This window comes from Oscarella lobularis, chromosome 8 (genome assembly GCF_947507565.1).
Source record: "Oscarella lobularis chromosome 8, ooOscLobu1.1, whole genome shotgun sequence".
Taxonomy (NCBI): Eukaryota; Metazoa; Porifera; class Homoscleromorpha; order Homosclerophorida; family Oscarellidae; genus Oscarella; species Oscarella lobularis.
In genome coordinates this window covers 924,319-943,608 of record NC_089182.1, presented here as the reverse complement: position 1 = coordinate 943,608, position 19,290 = coordinate 924,319, and the positions used below count along the sequence as shown (strand labels likewise).

The window sequence follows — 19,290 nt, the reverse complement described above, 5'->3', positions numbered from 1 at the left end:
TCGGAAATCTAAACGGCGAAACCCTTCAGCTGTCGTATAAGTGAAATTGACAAGGCGTCAAGCGCGGGAACCAATCGCAACGATCGGCCCAGCAGTCGCTGGCTGGCCTCGGACAGAGGAGGGCGCCATATAGCGGCTGATATCTACCGTAAGCCTCGTAGATGTCAGACGCTTGCAGCAGAACTGTTCTAGAAGCACTAAAAGCCCAAAATGCCTCGTTAGTTATAAGCCTTCTCGAATCGCAGGTTTATAGCGGGGCGCGCGTCGTCGCACGTCGCCTCCTAGGCGTTATGCACTTTTCTCCGCAGACCACGCCATTTCCACCGGAATGCCGAAAAGAAATGCTAACGGCTTGGGACCGGGCGCACTACATTTTAGAACAAAAGCGTCTTGGGCGCCCCCTTTCGGCGCTCATGCGCTTTCGTTCGCGGCAAAAGTAAGGAAAACTAGCGTCCCTTTCGCCTCTACGAGCCGTTTTTTGTAGAAATCCACCGCCGCCCGCGGTGGGGCCTCGAATAAAATGCACTTTATCGTCTGAATCGAAGCACGTGCTACAGCAATGGTTCGAACATAACGAACATCGACCCTATCCTAGTCGAGACGAAATCAACGATCTCGCCCGACGATCTCACCTAAAGACGACCCAAGTGAAAACGTGGTTCGCCAATGCGCGACGTCGTCTGAGACAGCTCGGACGCCATTCGTCACTGACGTCATCAGAGAGGAACAGCTGTTTGCAGTCGCCGCGGCCCGCTTTCGACGTCAGTTGGGAGCCCCTGGCGGCGTCCGCGTCGGCGCGCGCGATCGCTCCTCGCCCCATGCCTATACGGCCTGTGCCTACACGCGCCGTGCACGTGTACGGCGCGTACGGCGCGTATGGCCCGTTTGGTCTTGTGCCCTTTTGACGGAGCAGTTTGCTCTTTTTTCTTTTTTCGTGTCGATTTTTTGTTGTTTAATTTTTTCGTTCGGGTAATGTGTAATGAATAATTCTATCGATTAAATTTCTTCAATTTACTAATAGTCCGTTTTTCAGGACTTTGAAACAGATATAAGAATCGGAACTTTACTTTTTTTGCCGCATACTGTAAACACGGGAAGCGTGTGGGAGGACACAAGACTTGATTCTCATGAAAGACATAAACACTACACTTGGTTACGCGCATAAGTAAGCAGTTTGGCTACGCATCATTGCCACTCTGAACGAGTTGATCTCAGATTGTTAGAGAGAGGGGCCCTCAAATCTTAGAGGAAGAAATGCTAGGCTGTACCAAGTAATAAAGACCCCGCCTTACCCGCCTTCTTCTTGCAAAAGAGTCAGGAATTTGGTCACCCTCAAATGTCTGGGCATCTTAAAAAAAGATACTGAATCTCTGCATTTGTTTATTTATTAGATGTATTACTTGTCTCGCCATTTCAGAGAGCACGATCACTTTTTTGATTCCTATCCACACCCTAATCAAAGATGATGAAAAACGGTATGTGTTTTGTAAGCTTGTACTAAATCAACCTGTGTTTTCCCACTTTCTTTTGAATCTCATCCAATTCTGATGCTTCAAAAACGTCAAAATCCTAAAAGACAATCAAACGAAGATACCACCTAAATATGACTATCTGACTGTGAGAGCAGAGATTAGTTCTGAGCATTTGCTTATGTTTGAGACGTGAATGACGTTGTTAAAGGCCTGAATGAGTCCCATTTGATCCAGAACGTCTCTCTGACTTGTAGTACCAAAAACCAATAAACGCCTTCCCTAAATGCAATTGTTATTAAAGAATAAGAGATGTGAAATTTCCTAACCAGCGGGGGCAGTTTCTTGAGCAGAACGAGAAGAGTTTGTACAACGATGTTGGAGAAGCGCGGACCGATAGCAACGAATTCTATGTGTGCGACGTTATTAGATAGTAGGCAGTCTTTTATAGCTTGCCTATTAGTCTTTCGATATCGTCCAATACAATGATGCTCAGTTGCGATTTGTATGCGTCGTCGAAAATTTTCTTGATCGCCATACATTTGGATGCCTCCGTGTAACCAATCATATCACCTGGCGACACGACTTTGACGAAGGGAAATTCTGATAGACGCGCCACGTGAACAGCAAGCGCCGTTTTGCCACTCCCAACGGAACCTACGGGGCCTAATTCGTTAATCCGTACAGAGATAACCGCAAACACGTGCCTTCGAGGAGAACGGTCAAGAGCGGAGTTTTCTTGCTAACTTTGGCTTGCTGCACTTGAAGGGTCGCGTCTTCTAGAATTCTTACGACTGGATCACCCCAGGACACAACACCGTTGGGAAGATGTTTCTCGAGATCTTCCTCGCTCACGCCAAACGCCTGGGAGCACGTGAGCGGTGAGAAGTTCTATCACTCTTTTACATAAACATAACACTCCTTCTCTCAAGAAGAGGATTAGTTTATGTGAAAGGGTGATGCGTTCGTGGGAAATAGCCTGTCTCCCATACCGGTTTGATGTCATCTTCAAGGGCTCGTAGAAAATCGTCCATGAAGACTTTTACTTCCTCTGCTGCTTTCGCATCAACGCGCACTTTCGAATCAGCCTGGATAAGAAATAACAGGCAAGTTTGAGAGACGAGAGAGCGGCGTACCTTGATGACGCGGTTCATCGCGTGGGACTGAGCGGCGCGGACGACTCCTTCGATTTCTGCCCCGCTGAAGTTCTTCGTCAGTTTGGCAAGTCGAGCAATATCGACGCCAGTGTCGAGTCGCTCGTTCTGCTGCATTTTAGCGATGTGAATCTTGAAGATATCCACTCGTCCTTTTTCGTCGGGAAGACCTACGAAAGCGTAACTCATTCTACTGGACTGTGACGCGCGCAAATGTTGTTAAGTTTCGCCGTAAGGCGCTCAGATCTTTCACCGAAGCTATGGAATGCGGACGAACGCCAAACAAGAGTCACGGCGTATCCCAAGTTCTGACTCTAGCACGTGACAGCATTTTCTACTGACCGATTTCCATTTGAACTTCTAGTCGCCCGGGTCGAAGAAGCGCCTCGTCAATCAAATCGCGACGATTCGTCATTCCAATAAGGAGAATGTTGTTTAGCTGCTCGACGCCGTCAATCTATTGAAAAAGAGTAAGACGAAGTAAGTGGAGCATCCGCGCTAAAAATAACGTACTGTATATCAACACGAAGGGGGAGGAGGGTCTGACTAACACAAAGTGGTTACAGTGCACGTGGTGACGACCCCAACTGAATCCTGGCGTTCCGATAGTGAACTCGTTCGTGGTCGACGCGTGTCGACGTCGTTGCGCTGCGAACGATTCGCCTTCTTTGCATCCGAGGCAAGAATCGTGCGCGCAGCGCAACGACGTCGATACGACGTCGATTTGACGGGAAGAGAGAAGGGTACGCGTGTGACCCTACGCAAGTGTGAAAGGGAGGATGGAGCCCCGAGCGAAGGTGAGAGACGCTAGACAAGTTTCCAAGCGAACGTACCTTCGAAAGAAGTTGATTCACGACTGTATCGTGTACGCCTGCGCTGCCACTCTAAAAAGGAATCCAGTAACTGAAAACTCCTCCATGTCTTAATTCACTTACAATCGATCCTCTTTGCTTGCAGATAGCGTCGATTTCGTCAAAGATAATAATATGAAGACCACTGTTATTCCCGGCCTTTTTCTGTTCATCTTCAGCTGCCGCGAATAACCGTCTGGGAAGAAGTTAAGAACGAATCTGGGAATGGGATGTAAGGGGGAGTAACCTGACGTTGGCCTCTGATTCGCCGACGTACTTATTCAATATCTCTGTTCATTAATGAGATTAGGTCCCCCAGTCCCCATGTGGACGACTTCCGCTTTACCTGGCCCGTTTATAATCTGAGGTTCTCGCGCGTTGAGCATTTTCCCAATTTGCCTAGCCATCAGCGTCTTACCCGTTCCAGGAGGACCAAACAGGAGAATCCCCTTTACGTGTTTAGCACCTGATATATAGATATAGATCAAACAAACACGTGCGCTTCCTTCTGTGTACCCATCTCCTCGACCACATCCGGAGGAAATACGCGCGAAGCAAAGGCTCGTCGAAAAATGCAGGAAAATTCCTAAGAACCCAACTAAAAATTGATCAATGTCCAATTAATTCTCCCTTACGTCGTCTAAACCGCCAATGCCCATTTCCTGAAAATTCCAGTCTGGATTAATGAGAGAAACACGGGATTGAGTCCTATACATACATAAGCTAATCAAGTTAGCTCTCTCAAACATAAGCTTTGGCCCCTACCCTTTTGATTTTCCAGTCAATTGCAAAGAAAGAGGAGCCCCCTATTGTTCCCATAAAACAGTTACAGATAAATTTCATGCCAATATATCCCGTGCCTCAGCTCTTTCAAATATTACTTGAGTGTTGCTCATTATAACTCCACTTTTAGCATCCTTTCAATTTTAAAATATCGACTTTGAAAACTAACTGAAGTTGGTCTTACTTTGGATGCTTTTTGAGATTTGGATGGATTTGAAGATCCGCCCTTCAAAATTTCAATGTTAGCAACTAAACAACTCCTTCCTTTTTCTTTTCAGAATTAACCAATCGCGTAACCTTAACCTTCCATAGATTTTACAATCAAAGAAAGAATTTTCTTTTCACCAAAACTATATCCCAGCTAAACAGAACCCCAAATAAATGACCATCACCACCACAGATTTAGCTCATTCACCGGCTGGCCCAACGAAACGGCCAAATCTCGAAACTGAAAAGTAAAATCTGGTGCCATTTTGTCTGTATCGTAAGTTTCAGTTTGATGACCCCTGCAATTGCGTGTACAAAGCAATAGGTATCTCTGTTGTTGTATCTCTCAACCTTGGCTTAGTCAGAAAATCAACCAACACTGTCATAGAACTGATGTAGAAGTCTCCGGAGAAGTTGAATGGTTCCAGGGTGATTTGCTGATTTAGGGACAACGTTAGCCACTTTCGCTGAATCGAACTGAATCCCATTGTGCCTGGTTTCATATCTGGATGACCTCGCGCCGTGAGAAGCACGTTTCCGTTCATTTTAACGTATCTAGATGAGGTGATGAGACGGGGGGTCGCTTTCGCCCGGCGTTTACGGCTACTTCGATATTCTCTCATATTCGCTATCGTTTACAAACACGCAGTTTGTTAAGGATGCAGTGTCCGATGGACTTCTGGCTACTTTCATAGCCATATCCCCTGACGAGAAGAGGGGCGAGAAGAGGAGGGGCAATAGAGCGAGCGCATGCGTACATAATTCGATTTATTTTTGGCCCAATATTTACTTGAAGGACGAGATCTAGCAGGTGTGGGCAATAATTCGTAACGAGGCCACACAAGTTAAATTTCTCGATACAGCCGCGTCATTCCGACGATTCGGCGAACTGCACTAGATGATGTCATCAGGCACGTGGCGCTATACTTAGCTTGGAGAGTCTCCCCTAATGCTAATTCAATTTTCTCGTTCGCCGCAGACAACGTACGTAGTCTATTTATCACGCTGCGCACTCCCAAAGAACCCAGTGTCGTGCAAACCGCGCCATAGCTCACACAATCAATGGCGTTCCTCTTCGGCTTTCTGTCCTGCAGGAAAAACCAGGAAAAAGGTAAGCGAGCTCGCCGCCACAAACGTGTGCATGACGACCCAATAAAATCGCGTCTCTTCGGCAGAAGAATTATCGAAGAGCCGTCCGAGTGGGAAACGGCGACGTCCGCCCAAGCTGGTCTCTCTTCCCGAGCGTCCCGTAACCGTTCTTTTCGATTTCGACGTTCCTATCCCGGGCACCGTCTCGGTGGGAAGGGGCTCCGAAGTCGTTCAATTGCATGCGGTCAACGGCTGGATTTTTGTGCGCACCTTGCAAGGAAATGAGGGATACATACCCGAAACGTATTGCCGGACCGTGTTCGACGATTCGGGTCGTCCTCGCGGCGGCGAGGACAAGGGGTCGAGAACCGCGGGCTTACCCGTCACCTCCCCCTTCCGTCCGAGACGGACGGACCCTGCGGCTGCCGCACCTGCCGCCGCTCGCAGACACCTCTCTGGCTCAAAAGCAGACACCATATCGTCGGGTATTGGGCCGAGCCAGTACGGGGAGGAGAGCAGCAAGGAAACGAGTCCTATCGATCTGAATCAAAGCACGAAGTCGGAACAAGACATCAACAAACAAGTGCTAGGCGTCGCTACGGCCGTGTTCGATTTTCTCGCCGAACGACCGGACGAGGTGTCGGTGCTACGAGGTGACAAAGTTCGGGTACTCAACGAGGACGATCCGGATTGGCTGTGGATCCAAACGGAGCACGAGATTCGCGGCTACATACCGAGATCGTACGTTTACTGGGCAGGAAAATCCCAGGGTAAGGATGCTTTGAGAAAGGTGGTGTTGACTTTTCTTTCGCGTTTGTTCACATCCTCCTACTCCTTTGCGTTGATCCTCCCCCAGTTGCGTGTATAAGCAAGTGCCCCCCTATCTCAGCGTTCTTCGCTTCTATTGGGCGAACGAGAGCGAGGAGTGAATGAATGTGTGGGGCGCGCTAAGATGTTTACCGATTGCTCGAGGCTGGCAAGACTCGGTGCCTTGTGTGTTTGGGCTGCAGACAAGGAAACCGATACGATGCTCCCTGCATGCATTCTTCCCTACGGTCACAAACAAGACCCCCATTTGACTAATTCCGCGTCTCCTTCGCCTTAGAAACGTGCGAATGTTGTGGCCGAGAAGGGCATGAATTCACAATAACCCCAGCAGACGATAAACAATTCTGGTACATGGACGACGACGAAGACACAACCGACGATGACGAAGACGACGACGTCGATTCGCCGGAAGAAGACGACGACGACGACGACGACGACGCATCATCAACATCGGACCCAATCGAAGCAGATGTGCCGTCGGGACCGGAAACGAATTGCCGCCGACGAGGGCCCCCGCCGCCGGCGCACGAGCAACGGCGCCGACAGGCGGTCGTAGAACTGACAGCTATTTACGATTACAAAGGAGACGACGCGGAATATTTGAGCATCAAACAAGGCGAGTTTCTTTATGCGGACGCCAACGATCGGCGAGACGACGGCTGGCTTCGCGTTTATTCGTCGCGAGCGAGGCGACGTGGACTGATTCCCGCTCTCTATGCGCAACCGAGACAAAAGGCAAATCGACCGAAGAAACCGTTGGAGACGTTACTTTAGGTGGCTATTTGTTTCGCTGAGTGTACATATTATTACGTAATTAAACGCTGAGAACGCAGAGGACCGTTTGGAGCGTGTTGCAGCGGAGTTCGCGCTGCTGGACAAATTTTCTTGTAAGGTGGCCTGATTTTCCGTTTAGAGTCGGTAGTCGAGACGTCCAGCTGTCGCACGTTTTACTGGGATGACGCTTGTAACTTTTCGCGTCTAAAAAGGGTCCCAACCTTCAACAGAAAAAAATACCTTTAAGAAAGCTCTTATGAGTAGTTTTTTCTCTGTGTACCAAATATTGAGAGTTCGAACGGGTTCCCCGTCAAATGAGAGCACTTTTCGAGGATTCGATATAGCCTCCGAGCCTCCAGTGACTAGGTTTTCCCACGACGAGTAAAGAGTCTCGTTCTACGACAACCGCTCTTACATTCTATCTAACCAGTTCTCATCAGAAATGTCTACCTTGATGTTTACCACGGATAAATGCCAGAATTCTTTTCGAACGAGATCTAGTAATTCTCTCGTCGGATTCGACAAGAACGCTTTGAAATTTCCCGCCATTGCGACGCTTCTCGCCTCGCCGTGACAGAGACTGTCAGCGCCTCTCAGCCCCCCTAGGGAACCGGTCTGCGCATCGTTCAAACTCGTCAAAACAATCTAGGACAAGGAACTCTAATCTCGAAGCCAAACGCAAACGGAAATATTACGGAAGTAGGCCGACAAGACGACATGTCAATAGCGCACCGAGCCGTGCAAGAGAGACGCCCAATTGACCTGGAAATTACACGTGAATCCTAACGACTAGCCCCGAAGCGTTATCCTGCACATTTGGCCTTGAATCGTCTGACAAGAATGCCCGCCAAAGTCGTTGGCATCGCACTCTTCGACCCCGATCCACATGACCCCGTCTCCACATCGTGCCCTTCGGCAATCTGTCGCGAGGGGCCTCGCTACTACCGACGTCAATCGATCGAGTTTCTCTTACCGACGCAATCGTCCGACGATTCGCCGTTTTCGTCATCGCATTCCTCTCCATCGTCCACAATTCCATTCCCGCATAAAAATAGAACGATCGCGCCTGGTTCCGTCGGTTGCGGTGGCGACGACGGCGCGATTGGCGCCCCGTCGTCCGTCGGGGCGACGAACGAATGCAGGTCCGGCTTTAAATGGAGCCGACAATTGAATTTTGAGTGCATACTTACGTGCGATAATTAATTATCAGTGCCACACCTGAGACGTAGTCGATTGGAATCGCGGAACTTCGTCGCTAAACTGCATGGGGAAATATGGAATCAATATGACCAATTCGATTTATTGGGTTTGACCATCAAGGGTCGCCATCTTGATGACGTCAGTACGAAGACTCGTTGTAAATCGCGACGATAAACGAGAGATCCTTCCGTCGTAAAAGAAGCCATCGTGTCTTCGTCGTCGACCACTTCAATCTAAATAACCCGTCGCACCCCGGACTAGAACAATTCAGCCTTACTCCTAATCCAGATCCTTTCTTTCTTATAATCCTTCCTATATACCATCAAGTATGAATTTTTCTAATAAGTGGATTTTTGTATTGCTCTTGTGCCTGGTTCTCCTTTGGGTCCCGGCAGTCCGGCTACTCCTCGTTTTCCTCTCAATCCCGCGGCTCCATTTAATCCCGGTTTTCCATCGCTACCCCCATCTCCCTTTTCGCCTTTCACTCCTGTACCCGTAACGCCCCGTTCTCCCTTTTCACCCGACGGCCCTTGAGGCCCTCTAGAGCAGCTCTTTACATAATCTTTACATAATCAAAAACCTAATTATAAGCGCCACCTGGGCCCCGGAAGTCCAGGAAAGCCTTCAATGCCAGGCATACCCGGAATCCCGGGCTCTCCTGGCTCGCCCTGAAAGCAATTTTCAATTGCACATGGTACATTCTAAATAATTTATTACCTTGCAACAGCACAAACTGGCGGGTCCTTCAGGGCCCTAAAAATGACGTAAGTCTAGATCATTTTTTTTACAAGAGTTTTGTTTGCCTTGGGTAAAGTGTCTGTGCTCTCAACATCTAAACTTAATATCATGTTTTAAAAAATACAAAAATTCTCCTGTTGCTTACGTAGTTCTTCTTGAGTCAATTCGTAGAATTCTTTCAAGCCCTACAGTAGCTAAATTTTATAACCGGCCACTATACTCTGTATTTTCGTACGTAGCACGTTTCTCCTTCAGGACATTCTAGCGGTAAAAACTAAGAAAGATCTACGTTTCCCATATACTTCTTCCTTTTTTAGGCAACCTTTTCCTTGTCCCCACATTCACTAATAGCGTCAGCCGGATTAGAAGAAATATTAAATACTTGTAAAGCCATCTAAAAATTAATTACGTTTAATATAATAAATGAGATCTATACACACTTTCAGTCCTTTCTTCTTTCCCGTTTTACTGCCACTATCCGCCACATATATCGTACCGGTATCGACGTCCGGTTTTCCGGATTTCTCCCTCCTAATTTTCCTACCACCAACCAGCTGACAATTCCAAAAAAACAAGACGACATTCCCGTGAACAGAAAACGAGAAATCATCCCATCGATCGCCAGTAAATAGCGGCACATCAAAGACAGCTTCGGATTCGCTTCTCGGAAACTCGATCAACACGTTCTGCTTATCGTTGCGCATATCCAAACGATTGCCATCAATACGAAGAGCCATCCAAGCGACGTCATCGTCGACGCCGTCCCAAACGGAGTAGACGTAACCGCGAGCGCGAGAAACGACTCGAACGCGAAGCGAAACGGAAAAATTGACGGAGAAACCGTCCGGAAAGACGTGGCGCAGCGGCAACGAGAGCGACGCGGCGGGACGAACGTAGAACGCGGAACCGGCATGGGGACCTTCTTCGCGCGCAACGTAGGGAGGAAAGTGCGCGGAAGAACGAAAACCCAAACCGTCGAGCAGATCGACTAATAGGGAGGGGAAAGGAAAGGAATGTTTGCTTAGACAGGAGGACAAGAGGAGATACTCTACTCCGACGCCGCGGGGAGGAGAAGGGGGTTTGGGGCTAACCGGAATTTTGCTGGCTGAGACGAATCCTTGAGAAAAACGAAGATATGCTGCTCTCAGCTGAGAGGCCGATGTTCGATTGCTTACCAATGTAAGATGAGAAGGAGGAAGAGATACGGGGTTTGCATAGTGTAGCAAGTCTGAGAAGATGGTAATGTCTTTTCTCGAAGTCCGTTTCTCAAAAGGGAACGGGTGTGCGTGTGTTCTGAAAATGGCTTGATTAGGGGAGTCCGACTCAATTAGTCCGGGTCTTTGTGCCCAGCCTCCTTTGTCAGTTCAGGGAAACCGGTTGTTTGGAAAAGAAAACCGCTGCCGTCATAGCCAATTAGACGCTATGAGGCGAGGTGTTATGGCTCTATGATTAATTAATAATTGCAATTTGTCGACCTGTTCATCGTCATCGGCTTAACTCGTCTATCTAATGGGATTATTCACTTTGAAATCGACTTCAAACTAAAGCTAAGTTTTTCGGATTCCGCTGCTATAGCGCGCGTTAGCGCACCCCCTAATCCGTTAACCACGCCCACTAGCTCCGCTCTCAATTCGTCAAGTGTACCCAATTGCGAGTAGTGGAACAATCCCGATTGGGAGAGTATGACGTCATCGACACGACCTCCCAAGAAACGAACTTTGGGAGTGTCCCGTATGGTTTGCGTCACCGCTTGAACTGGATTCCCGTCCGAGTAGGCAAGCGCCGTCGCGCCGGCAAAAAGATCGCACATTGCCTCGTATTTCGTTGTGGAGAGCGCTTTCGCGACGATTTTGTTAGGAAAAACTCTGATTTGGACGTCGCTCTTTGCGAGGGCGTGCCGCAGGGTTTTCCATTCGTCGACGGCGAGATCGTCGTACTGAACGACGATTGCCATGTTTTTCGTTGCAAAGAGGTGGCGAATTTCTTCTGCTTGTTGGAGTTTTTTTACGTGCGGCTAAAGCGTGTCACGTGATCGTTTGCCCGTTGCTTCGCTCTGTGAGGCGTTACTTGAGCTGCGCCGCGCCGTTCCTTGCGCCCGGTTAATCCGGGGCACTTTTTCGAATGCCGCACCGACTGAATGAGCCGAATGGACCCGAAAGACGGCGGTAATCGGGAGAACATCTTCCACGGAGAGAAACAAGCACGCTAAGGCCGAAAGCCGCACGTGATCATGAATGCGGTGGAAACGTTTCTCGACAGCTTAGACGTAATTCTGCAGCATTTCATGCATCTAAGCCTAAGTTTTCGCATAGTCTTGCTCACCGAATGACCTCAAATCTCGAATAAATGCAGCAGGAGACGTCATCGAGTCGATTTTGACCGAAATCGAAACGAACCCTACGAGCCAAGTACGATCTATTCATTTCCTTGATATTTGCAAGTGAAAGCAGGCGGCTCTGTAGCTGTCCTGTCGAGTGTATCATTTACTTTACAAAATTCGCGATTCTGGCGTCAAATTGTTCTTACTCGAATGTTTTCCGCCACTTTTGTGGCAATATTTGATTGCATCAGCTAGAATGAATGCCGAAGTAAGGAACGCCAAACGTCATGTTTAGAAAATAATCTTTTTGATTTTGAAGCTAAAAAGTCGAATTGAACCTTGCCTAATTGAAATTCATAATCGAGTAAGAGTAATAAAAGGTTTGATTTTTGTAAATTTTGTAAATTCTAGGAAGTAGTAGAACGCGAGATTGTTCCAGGCAACAGAACGTTTGAAATTCCAAGTCTATCTAAGCCATCAATTTATCACAAAGTATAAATCATGATTACTGTAATTATTGAAACTTTAATTTCATTAGCTACCTCATGGCAAATCGGGCGGAAGCCAATTACTCACAGAGAGTGCATTGCGCAGTCACAATGTGAAAGCGTCGCCTGAAAGTCTACGTAAAGTGGATAAAATAACTGGATCAAATAGGTATACGAAATTCAATACGTAATCAGAAGTCAAATAATTATATTCTAGGATGACTGTTCTCGCTGTTATTCTCAATTGCTACAGGGTTTCAATTGGATTATTATCAGTACCTAGTAGACAGTCACTATGCCACGTTTTCACAAGGTTATAATTCCTCTAATGCATGTTGTCATGATGTGAAATCACCAAACTTAAATTTAGGCTATCTGTATCTGGATTTCCGCAATGGATTCCCATTCAGTTGCGATTTCCAGATGAGGTAGCTTCCTTAGACCAAGATTTCCTAAAGGAAGCTGCCTCATGTCCGCGTCTCACATTCTCAGTACAATTTCTTCAAGAAATTGCCTCTATTCTCTACTTTTCCTTGTAAGTGCAATTTATAAAAGTACGTTTTTGCGAAGCAAATTTGGTATTGATCTAGATATAATAAAGAGGGTCCGGCTGCTTTGCAAGCACTGAATGTTTTTCATAAACGTGTTAGCTATGATGGCATTTCTGAAGTTCTAATGGTGCGCGAGAAAGTGTAGGGGCATTTTCAATTTGAACGCGCGCCTTTTCCATCAGGTCACGAATGCCATCATAAATAGCATGGATTTGCCAAACGGAAATCCGGGTTCTAATTGCTTTAGCTTCAAACCCGATCAATTAGTTTGGAAGAGTACTTCTCCAGGAGTCAATACAACGGATGGTATAACATAAATATTAGTTAAATGTATCCAGTAAGTATTGCTGAGTTCTTAGCTGGCATTGTCGAAGGAACGCTTAGAAGAACTTCGTCACTTCCGGAAATTCGCGTAGACGACGATACGGCATCACGTGATTTTTTGGAAAAGGAAGCTATTGAAATGGTTTCTCCGTCAGACGTTTTGGCATCAATTGGACCTGAAAAGACGAAAGAAAAAGAAGAAGAAAACAAAAAAGAAAAAATGGAAGGGGGAGTTTGGACTAAAGAAGCAACAGAATACGAAACGTTTGTATAATTAGCCAGAACGTTGAATTAGAACTGCACTTATAGCAAAATAGAAAGAGTGCCCAACAACAAAACGAATAAAAATAGAAACTTGATCGCGAGAGCCCTTATACTATTTATTATTGATTATTTTCGTCGTCACCATCATTGGCCAATACGCCTTCTTCTTCTTCTTCTTCTTTCTCGCTGCTTTGCTCTTCACCAGAACTGAAATCTAAAATTGGATATCAATTATTGATTTGGTTGACTCTGATTGGCTGCCTCCGAGAATTTCAATCTCTCTTTCCATGAGCCGATACATTTCCCTTTGCTTTTCATGCAGCTCATTCTGGCGGTTAATTAATTAATAAGTAATTATATTATAAATTATTGAATTTATCATTTTACGTACCTCTAGTCGTTTCTTTTTTCGCAGCAATTCTATTCGCCTTACACCGTCAGCAAACTTGACAGCAATCCTACAAGAAACTCTTCGAACTCTCACAGAAGAAAACATTCGCACCTAACGGAATCCCCACACGACTTCAACGCAGCGACAATTTTCTCGTGCGCTGCCGATTCGAGATCTTCTCCATCTATTTCCAATATGGCGTCCCCTAAAGAAATCGTACACCCTCGGCGAAAGAAGCCTCCGCGTTCGCTCTACCTGGTCTCAAGCCGCCGTAAAAAGCCGGCATGTCTTCGACGACCTCGACGACGTACGTTCGCTTTTCTTTTGCGGTACCAGAAGTCTGTGGGACCCCCAAACGCGCCACGTGACGAGGCGACCGGCGACCGATAAGCGCACGAGCGCCTTACTCACCTCGACTTTGAAACCCCATCCCTTTGGTCCCTTCTTCAGCAAGAGAGTTCGGCGTTCGTTCATCGGAGGTCGGACTTCCGGTTCGCTAGATGTGAGAAAAGAGGCGGGGCATCACCGGTTTAGTTCCTGGGAGAACTAATTTGCGCGGGGGAACTACCTAAGTCGATGTTTTGGCTCAATTCTCTCACTTAGGACTCGGCGGTGGTGAGGTTGAGGACTTTTGGAAACCCTAAACTTATTCGTAATAAACCTAAGCACAAAGTCATACAAAAACACGTTAGAATGTTAGCAAGTCTAATTAGAAGTTATAATCATTGATTTTATCTACCCAAAGAGGCCCTTTGACGGAGATGATGTAGATCCTTTTGAACTGCTGGAAGATTCTGAGCCAGAGCTGACTGCGTTCCTTGATTTCAATGGAAGTGTAGCAGATTTTGATTTTTGAACGCTTCTGCCACTCGGAAACTCTCCCAAATTAACTTTCCGTCTAGATGCTCGATACAGTGTTCTAGAAGAGAAGACGTTATATTGATAAAATCTTTATTTGCTTATGCACTCTGAAGATCTTGGCAAAAAAAACTTTTGTTGATCCGATTGATTCTTTGACAGTCCATCCTAAAGAGCTCTGGTTTAAATCATCGACATCACTAAAGCGACGTTTACATCATATTTTAGAAAAGCCTCGTCACTGACGGAACTTCGTTGAGACTCGTCTAAAAATTATTCCTCAAACCTGGAAATAATCAATAGTATTAATTACTATACCCGCATCATTATATTCCTCCTCCTCCTCCTCCTCCTCCTCTTCTTCTTCTGATGACGTTTCTCCAACAATAAGGCTTATTCCTCTACTTCTAATTTTACTCCTGATTTCAATTCGAGGACTTCTAGACCGAAGCGTCACGTTCGAGAAAAGATTCGTAGCAGGAACCGAATCGCTTCTTGTAGAAATCGCATTATCCGAATGAACTCTCGGCACGGCGGCGGGAGACGCGCTCCCATCCACCATAGATCTCCTAACCACATCCGGAGACGCATGCGAAAGAGGCAACGCAAGACTTTGAATACGATTATAATAGGAGTCGTCGCGAGACAAGAAGGAACGTCTCGGGCTCCTCGTAACCAGGGGCGACGTGATGGGCGAAGGAGCGGGCGATACATCTGGCGACTCCGAAGTGGACTCGGATAATAGTGGAGGACGTGCTGCCGCGTCGACGACATCCTTCAGCTCCCATAGAACGCTAGACGGAACGCTTCCGATAAGTGGAAACGATTTTCGTATAGTCGATTGATGAATTGTAAACGTTTGATTGGGTGTCGTCGTCGTCGTGACGTCATTATCCATCATAATAGGCGTGACCACCGGACTGGATTGGCCTTTGAAGAGACCTTGAGTGACCAGAACGGTGACGTCGTCGTTGCCAAGCGACGACGGCAAAATGAGACTCGGAACGGACGGGCGTTTGTGAGCGAGACACTCGCCGAGTCCCGGATACATATCGCCTTGAACGATGACGCTTTGATGTTTGACAGTTGTGGATTTGGAAATGAGATCTTCGTCAGATATGGACGCTATCGACGGCGATGCCGTCACTTCTTCCTTAATTACATCCGGGCATTTTTGAGAGGTGAAAAATCCGCCGCGTTTCCAGGTGCAGTCAGGTTCTGACATAATGCTCAATCTGGTGTCATTTTCTTTCACTTTCGGTTTCTCCTCCTCCTCCTCCTCCTCTCCGTCTTCATTGATTTTAATACTAAGACCTGCTTCTCCGTCGAGACTCCCGTATACGTCAAAGTGTCCCTCCTTTTGAGCTGAGCATCTCCAGCGTCCGTTGGGCAGCTGGCCGAATACGTTGACCTTTGATCCTGGCTTCAGAACTGACCTTTCCGAACCCGGAACAAGATAGTATTTCTTCGTAACCGTTGCAACGAAGTGGCATCTCTTGAACGCTAAATAAAGATCAATACAGATTAATTAATTGAATCAATCGCTTCCTTTCAGCTTTACTTTCAGGTCCGGTTGTCGAAGTTTTGCTATCAAGAAAGGCTTTCTCCTGCTCTTCCAATTGACGTAGAAGTGCATAGCGTTGCCGAAGTTGCTCCTGTAGACATCCAATCCTTGGATCTTGAGGAAGATCGTACTCATCAAGCAAATCGTCATCTAGGAGAAAAGACACTTCCTTGTTCATCTGCTTTCACTAATATATTATTGCGCTAGTACCACTGTCTAGAGTGGTATATGATCGGCTCATTGCTGGTTCAGATTGGAACTGTTCTCGCCGATACTTGAGCACCAGAGATTCAACTAGGATTGAGAGCATTCTGACTAATCAGGAAAACGGTTCGTCTCAAAAGTGTTCAGTCTCACCTTTTGCTCTAGTCTATAAATGAGACCCCAAAAAATCAAAAGCAAAACTAAAAGATGCCGCGTGACAAACCTCTTCACTCATTCCATCAATTTCATTCACGTCATTCAAAGCAGCAAGCCTTAGAAAATAGTATCAATACTTAATTAAAAAAGTTTCCCTATAGCAATCCTCACCACTTCAACATAGAACTTTTAGTCGGCGCCTGATAGAACGTCTCCCCTCCATTGGCACGTACCACAAACACGTGATCCCTCTAGAGAAAAAGTGAAACTCTTCAAAAAAAAACCAACAGTAGATAAAACGCTCTCACCTCGTTTGCATAATCGACACGCGCATCGACGTCACTGAGCGTTCGAAACCCCGCCAATTGTAGATTCTAAAAGGATTTTTCGATTCAACGCGTATTCTTTCGTTCTTTGAACGCGATTTACCGTCGATTCGGCGTCGCTGAGATCGCGCGGCGGCGTCAATCGACTCGAATTTGAGCCGAGCGACGCGTTTCGAAAGAAGCGCATCTCCCTTCCGAACAATTCGACCCAATACGTTTGCCAACGGCGATCCTTGAATGAATCTTCGCCTTTTTTTCGATGTCTCGCGCGAGTTTTACCTTCGATTTGCGTCCGCCCGCGTCGCGATTGTTCTTCTTGTTCAAGTAGCCCCACTTTGAAGACAGTAGCGAGGGACCGTGAATGAAAGTAGCGAGGGGCGTACCTGAAGAAGGTTTAACCTTGACACGCCCACTTCAGCTCCGTTCATCGCCGAAACTCTGGCCGAATGGTGCGCTAGATAAGGGCACAGAGGGATGAGCGACGACATGTAGGATGTTCAATCGTGTAGTATGAGCTCAGACTATCGGAAAACGTTTAGATGTACTCTGGTGTACGTCTAATTGGGGAGGCGTCACCGAATGTGCGTATTCGTAAGATTTCTTCAGTGCACTCAGAGAAAGCTCGTCTCTACTGAATCAGTTCGTGCGAAAAGCCTGTAGAATGCACGATACGCGCGTACTGGCTTTGATATACGGATCCTAATGCGGACGTTTCTATTAGATAGCGTTTGCGCCTCTTTTCGAGGAAAACAATTACTCGATAGGGGCTATGCAGGACCTTTGCTTCTTCCTGTTCTCCCCACCCACTTCCAGAACGCCTAATTAGGTGTAAATGGCAGTGCGCGACTATTGTGTGTGTGCAGCAATCGCGTCCAGCCAGCCCGTACCTTTATTTCGACAAGGGAAGAGCCAATTTCGCTGACATTCTTCGTAAGAAAGCGCACGCTAAGGTTTATCTTATCCGGGCGCTTTCTTCCGATAACAAAGCATGCGTATTCCAAACTAACATGGCGGACAACGTAAAGACGAAAAAAGAGGCTGAAAAGCGATCGCGAGAGATCGAGAAAGACGACGACGACATCGAAACGTCGATGAACCCATCGAAAACAGCGCGAACGAACGTCAGCGGACGCGACGACGCCTCGACGGGCTCTAATGACGTCACAGAGGTGGAGTCACTCGATTTTGACGTCAACGGTCTCAACTCCCCGGACGAAGATCCCGTAGGACCCTATTCGTTCGTACAACGTCACATCGTCATGGGAACGGATCCAAGAGACGTTCTTAAAATTCTTTTGCCAAGGGGCGTGGCCGTGCGTCCGGATCTCAGCGATTTCACTCTTTGGAAAATTGTCATTGAAATTCTCACTGAACCGAGGCCACGTCCTAAATTGGCGCACGTTAACACGATTGACGACGCTCTCTCGCTGCTGAAATCAAGCCAAAGAATTCTTGTTCTGACTGGCGCTGGGGTTTCTGTTTCCTGTGGAATTCCAGATTTTCGGTCTCGAAATGGAATCTATGCACGCTTGGCGGAGGATTTCCCCGATCTGCCGTCTCCCCAGGCGATGTTCGATATCAATTTCTTCCGCCACAATCCATTGCCCTTCTTCAAATTTGCCAAGGAAATATATCCGGGGCAGTTTCGCCCGTCCCTGAGCCACCGCTTCATTTCTCTGTTGGAATCAAAGAATAAACTTCTGCGCAATTACACTCAGAACATCGATACACTCGAGCAGGTGGCCGGCATCAGTCGCGTCGTTCAGTGTCACGGCTCATTTGCTACAGCCTCATGCATGCAGTGCAAGTACAAAGTCTCATCTGACGTCATCAAGGATGACATATTTAATCAGGTTATACCCAAGTGTCCTCGTTGCTCCTTGGAGATCCCAGTGAATCCGCTTACTCCTTCTATCATGAAACCGGATATTGTTTTCTTTGGGGAGGGGCTTTCGGAGGAGTTTTTCACTACGTTCAAGAGGGATGAGGAGGAAGTGGATTTGCTGATTGTGATTGGTTCGTCCTTGAAAGTCAAACCGGTTGCCATGATACCAAATCTGATTCCCGAGCACGTGCCACAGATATTAATTAATCGAGAGCCTTTGATGAGACTGAACTTTGACATCGAACTATTGGGAAACTGTGACGAGATCATTAATTATTTGCTCAGTCGCCTTGGAGACGAGTGGGATCACGCAGGCGAAAAGGAGGATCCCGGCATTCCTGAATATCAATTTGAGCCACCAAATAAGCATCTCTTTCCTGGAGCTGAATTGATACCTCAAAATGATACAAGTAGCAGTAGTAGCGGTTCAGATGATGATGACGAGGAGGAGGAGGAGGAGGAAGAGGAAGAGGAGAAGAACAATGATAGAGAGAATGTCAATGATGAGAATGACAACAATGATGATGAAAATGATGATGCTGATGGTGAGCCTGTGCCGTCGCCTGCACCTGCCTCTCCTTCCCAGTCTGATTGAGTTATTAAAGGACGTCCCAGATGACTTATTAGTATTATTTAATCATTTTCAAGTAGAATTTTTAGTTACTGTACTGATTACTAAAGATGCGGCACTCGTTGTGTTTATTTATTGTCATTAAAACTTGCGTGTTTCTAGCGAGCTATTAATTAATGAGTCTTTTCGCTTTTCCGATGCGGACGGGCTTTCTTCTCTCTTTCTTTTCTTTCGTCGTCGTTCGGCGTGACCAGCTCGCGAAAGAAGGCGAAATTGCGCAAGAATGCTATCCATA

The 19,290-nt window shown here is 46.9% G+C and overlaps 6 protein-coding genes and 1 long non-coding RNA gene across 9 annotated transcripts; 4 read left to right on the top strand and 3 right to left on the bottom strand.

Moving 5' to 3' along the window:
• On the top strand, positions 1–1,014 carry LOC136190627 (uncharacterized). Its single transcript, XR_010670586.1, has 3 exons — positions 1–148; positions 309–436; positions 485–1,014. It is a non-coding gene; the product is annotated as an uncharacterized lncRNA (long non-coding RNA).
• An 88-nt stretch (positions 1,015–1,102) lies between these two features.
• Positions 1,103–5,273, bottom strand: LOC136190611 (vesicle-fusing ATPase-like). Its single transcript, XM_065978830.1, has 25 exons — positions 5,255–5,273; positions 5,072–5,168; positions 4,816–5,019; positions 4,673–4,763; positions 4,561–4,618; positions 4,442–4,506; positions 4,335–4,391; positions 4,240–4,280; positions 4,110–4,182; positions 3,991–4,060; positions 3,821–3,940; positions 3,722–3,764; positions 3,559–3,670; positions 3,457–3,507; positions 2,966–3,080; positions 2,606–2,793; positions 2,462–2,557; positions 2,177–2,333; positions 1,926–2,126; positions 1,799–1,878; positions 1,617–1,751; positions 1,508–1,569; positions 1,401–1,452; positions 1,293–1,348; positions 1,103–1,241 (listed from the first exon to the last, which is right to left on the bottom strand). The coding sequence occupies exons 2-25, from the start codon at positions 5,161–5,163 to the stop codon at positions 1,220–1,222; spliced, it is 2,241 nt and encodes a 746-aa protein (XP_065834902.1). The 5' UTR covers positions 5,164–5,168; positions 5,255–5,273; the 3' UTR covers positions 1,103–1,219.
• Positions 5,274–5,469: 196 nt separating this feature from the next.
• Positions 5,470–7,439, top strand: LOC136190618 (SH3 domain-containing protein Dlish-like). The gene is made up of 3 exons (XM_065978839.1): positions 5,470–5,575; positions 5,640–6,323; positions 6,659–7,439. Exons 1-3 carry the CDS (start codon positions 5,527–5,529, stop codon positions 7,153–7,155), a joined length of 1,230 nt encoding a protein of 409 aa, XP_065834911.1. The 5' UTR covers positions 5,470–5,526; the 3' UTR covers positions 7,156–7,439.
• LOC136190613 (collagen alpha-1(XVIII) chain-like) lies at positions 7,143–10,405 on the bottom strand. The gene is made up of 19 exons (XM_065978834.1): positions 10,269–10,405; positions 10,185–10,210; positions 9,534–10,081; positions 9,416–9,487; positions 9,329–9,367; positions 9,239–9,278; positions 9,159–9,187; positions 9,073–9,108; positions 8,953–9,023; positions 8,726–8,895; positions 8,633–8,667; positions 8,469–8,588; positions 8,374–8,415; positions 8,129–8,303; positions 7,970–8,075; positions 7,851–7,917; positions 7,606–7,800; positions 7,436–7,551; positions 7,143–7,376 (listed from the first exon to the last, which is right to left on the bottom strand). The coding sequence occupies exons 1-19, from the start codon at positions 10,307–10,309 to the stop codon at positions 7,196–7,198; spliced, it is 2,109 nt and encodes a 702-aa protein (XP_065834906.1). The 5' UTR covers positions 10,310–10,405; the 3' UTR covers positions 7,143–7,195.
• Positions 10,406–10,832: 427 nt separating this feature from the next.
• Positions 10,833–13,135, top strand: LOC136190620 (hyccin-like). The gene is made up of 11 exons (XM_065978840.1): positions 10,833–11,359; positions 11,406–11,501; positions 11,556–11,681; positions 11,733–11,777; positions 11,825–11,905; positions 11,952–12,070; positions 12,119–12,214; positions 12,272–12,436; positions 12,492–12,579; positions 12,635–12,758; positions 12,812–13,135. Exons 1-11 carry the CDS (start codon positions 11,324–11,326, stop codon positions 13,048–13,050), a joined length of 1,215 nt encoding a protein of 404 aa, XP_065834912.1. The 5' UTR covers positions 10,833–11,323; the 3' UTR covers positions 13,051–13,135.
• Positions 13,033–17,519, bottom strand: LOC136190606 (uncharacterized). 3 transcript variants are annotated; one of them, XM_065978825.1, is made up of 21 exons: positions 17,427–17,519; positions 16,923–16,993; positions 16,819–16,872; positions 16,643–16,771; positions 16,522–16,587; positions 16,385–16,464; positions 16,281–16,329; positions 16,211–16,223; positions 16,064–16,147; positions 15,851–16,003; positions 14,608–15,792; positions 14,506–14,555; positions 14,399–14,457; positions 14,171–14,350; positions 14,000–14,092; positions 13,843–13,927; positions 13,687–13,771; positions 13,543–13,636; positions 13,432–13,498; positions 13,302–13,368; positions 13,033–13,254 (listed from the first exon to the last, which is right to left on the bottom strand). In XM_065978825.1, exons 2-21 carry the CDS (start codon positions 16,965–16,967, stop codon positions 13,160–13,162), a joined length of 2,733 nt encoding a protein of 910 aa, XP_065834897.1. In that variant the 5' UTR covers positions 16,968–16,993; positions 17,427–17,519; the 3' UTR covers positions 13,033–13,159. The 3 variants fall into 3 exon arrangements, with proteins under 3 accessions (XP_065834897.1, XP_065834896.1, XP_065834898.1); XM_065978824.1 differs by lacking the exon at positions 17,427–17,519 and adding an exon at positions 17,116–17,197 and having other exon boundaries at positions 16,923–17,060; XM_065978826.1 differs by lacking the exon at positions 17,427–17,519 and adding an exon at positions 17,095–17,112.
• On the top strand, positions 17,506–19,126 carry LOC136190616 (NAD-dependent protein deacetylase sirtuin-1-like). The gene has a single exon (XM_065978837.1). It carries the CDS (start codon positions 17,547–17,549, stop codon positions 19,017–19,019), a length of 1,473 nt encoding a protein of 490 aa, XP_065834909.1. The 5' UTR covers positions 17,506–17,546; the 3' UTR covers positions 19,020–19,126.
• Positions 19,127–19,290: the final 164 nt, after the last annotated feature.

What these genes read in the sequence shown, in the direction of transcription:
- LOC136190611 (XM_065978830.1), bottom strand. Translation starts at nt 5,163, where the DNA reads ATGGCTATGAAAGTAGCCAGAAGTCCATCGGACACTGCATCCTTAACA. An exon ending in GAATATGAGAGAATATCGAA is followed by an intron (nt 5,020 to 5,071) that starts GTAGCCGTAAAC and finishes CACCTCATCTAG; the next exon opens with ATACGTTAAAATGAACGGAA. An exon ending in CGATATCGAAAGACTAATAG is followed by an intron (nt 1,879 to 1,925) that starts GCAAGCTATAAA and finishes TCGCACACATAG; the next exon opens with AATTCGTTGCTATCGGTCCG.
- LOC136190618 (XM_065978839.1), top strand. Translation starts at nt 5,527, where the DNA reads ATGGCGTTCCTCTTCGGCTTTCTGTCCTGCAGGAAAAACCAGGAAAAA. An exon ending in CAGGAAAAACCAGGAAAAAG is followed by an intron (nt 5,576 to 5,639) that starts GTAAGCGAGCTC and finishes TCTCTTCGGCAG; the next exon opens with AAGAATTATCGAAGAGCCGT. An exon ending in CTGGGCAGGAAAATCCCAGG is followed by an intron (nt 6,324 to 6,658) that starts GTAAGGATGCTT and finishes CCTTCGCCTTAG; the next exon opens with AAACGTGCGAATGTTGTGGC.
- LOC136190613 (XM_065978834.1), bottom strand. Translation starts at nt 10,309, where the DNA reads ATGCAAACCCCGTATCTCTTCCTCCTTCTCATCTTACATTG. An exon ending in AATGTGGGGACAAGGAAAAG is followed by an intron (nt 9,368 to 9,415) that starts GTTGCCTAAAAA and finishes GATCTTTCTTAG; the next exon opens with TTTTTACCGCTAGAATGTCC. An exon ending in ATTGACTCAAGAAGAACTAC is followed by an intron (nt 9,188 to 9,238) that starts GTAAGCAACAGG and finishes TATTAAGTTTAG; the next exon opens with ATGTTGAGAGCACAGACACT.
- LOC136190620 (XM_065978840.1), top strand. Translation starts at nt 11,324, where the DNA reads ATGAATGCGGTGGAAACGTTTCTCGACAGCTTAGAC. An exon ending in CGTTTCTCGACAGCTTAGAC is followed by an intron (nt 11,360 to 11,405) that starts GTAATTCTGCAG and finishes GTTTTCGCATAG; the next exon opens with TCTTGCTCACCGAATGACCT. An exon ending in AAAATAACTGGATCAAATAG is followed by an intron (nt 12,071 to 12,118) that starts GTATACGAAATT and finishes ATTATATTCTAG; the next exon opens with GATGACTGTTCTCGCTGTTA.
- LOC136190606 (XM_065978824.1), bottom strand. Translation starts at nt 17,027, where the DNA reads ATGTCGTCGCTCATCCCTCTGTGCCCTTATCTAGCGCACCATTCGGCC. An exon ending in CAAGGTTAAACCTTCTTCAG is followed by an intron (nt 16,873 to 16,922) that starts GTACGCCCCTCG and finishes CTGTCTTCAAAG; the next exon opens with TGGGGCTACTTGAACAAGAA. An exon ending in AAAAGTTCTATGTTGAAGTG is followed by an intron (nt 16,330 to 16,384) that starts GTGAGGATTGCT and finishes CTATTTTCTAAG; the next exon opens with GCTTGCTGCTTTGAATGACG.
- LOC136190616 (XM_065978837.1), top strand. Translation starts at nt 17,547, where the DNA reads ATGGCGGACAACGTAAAGACGAAAAAAGAGGCTGAAAAGCGATCGCGA.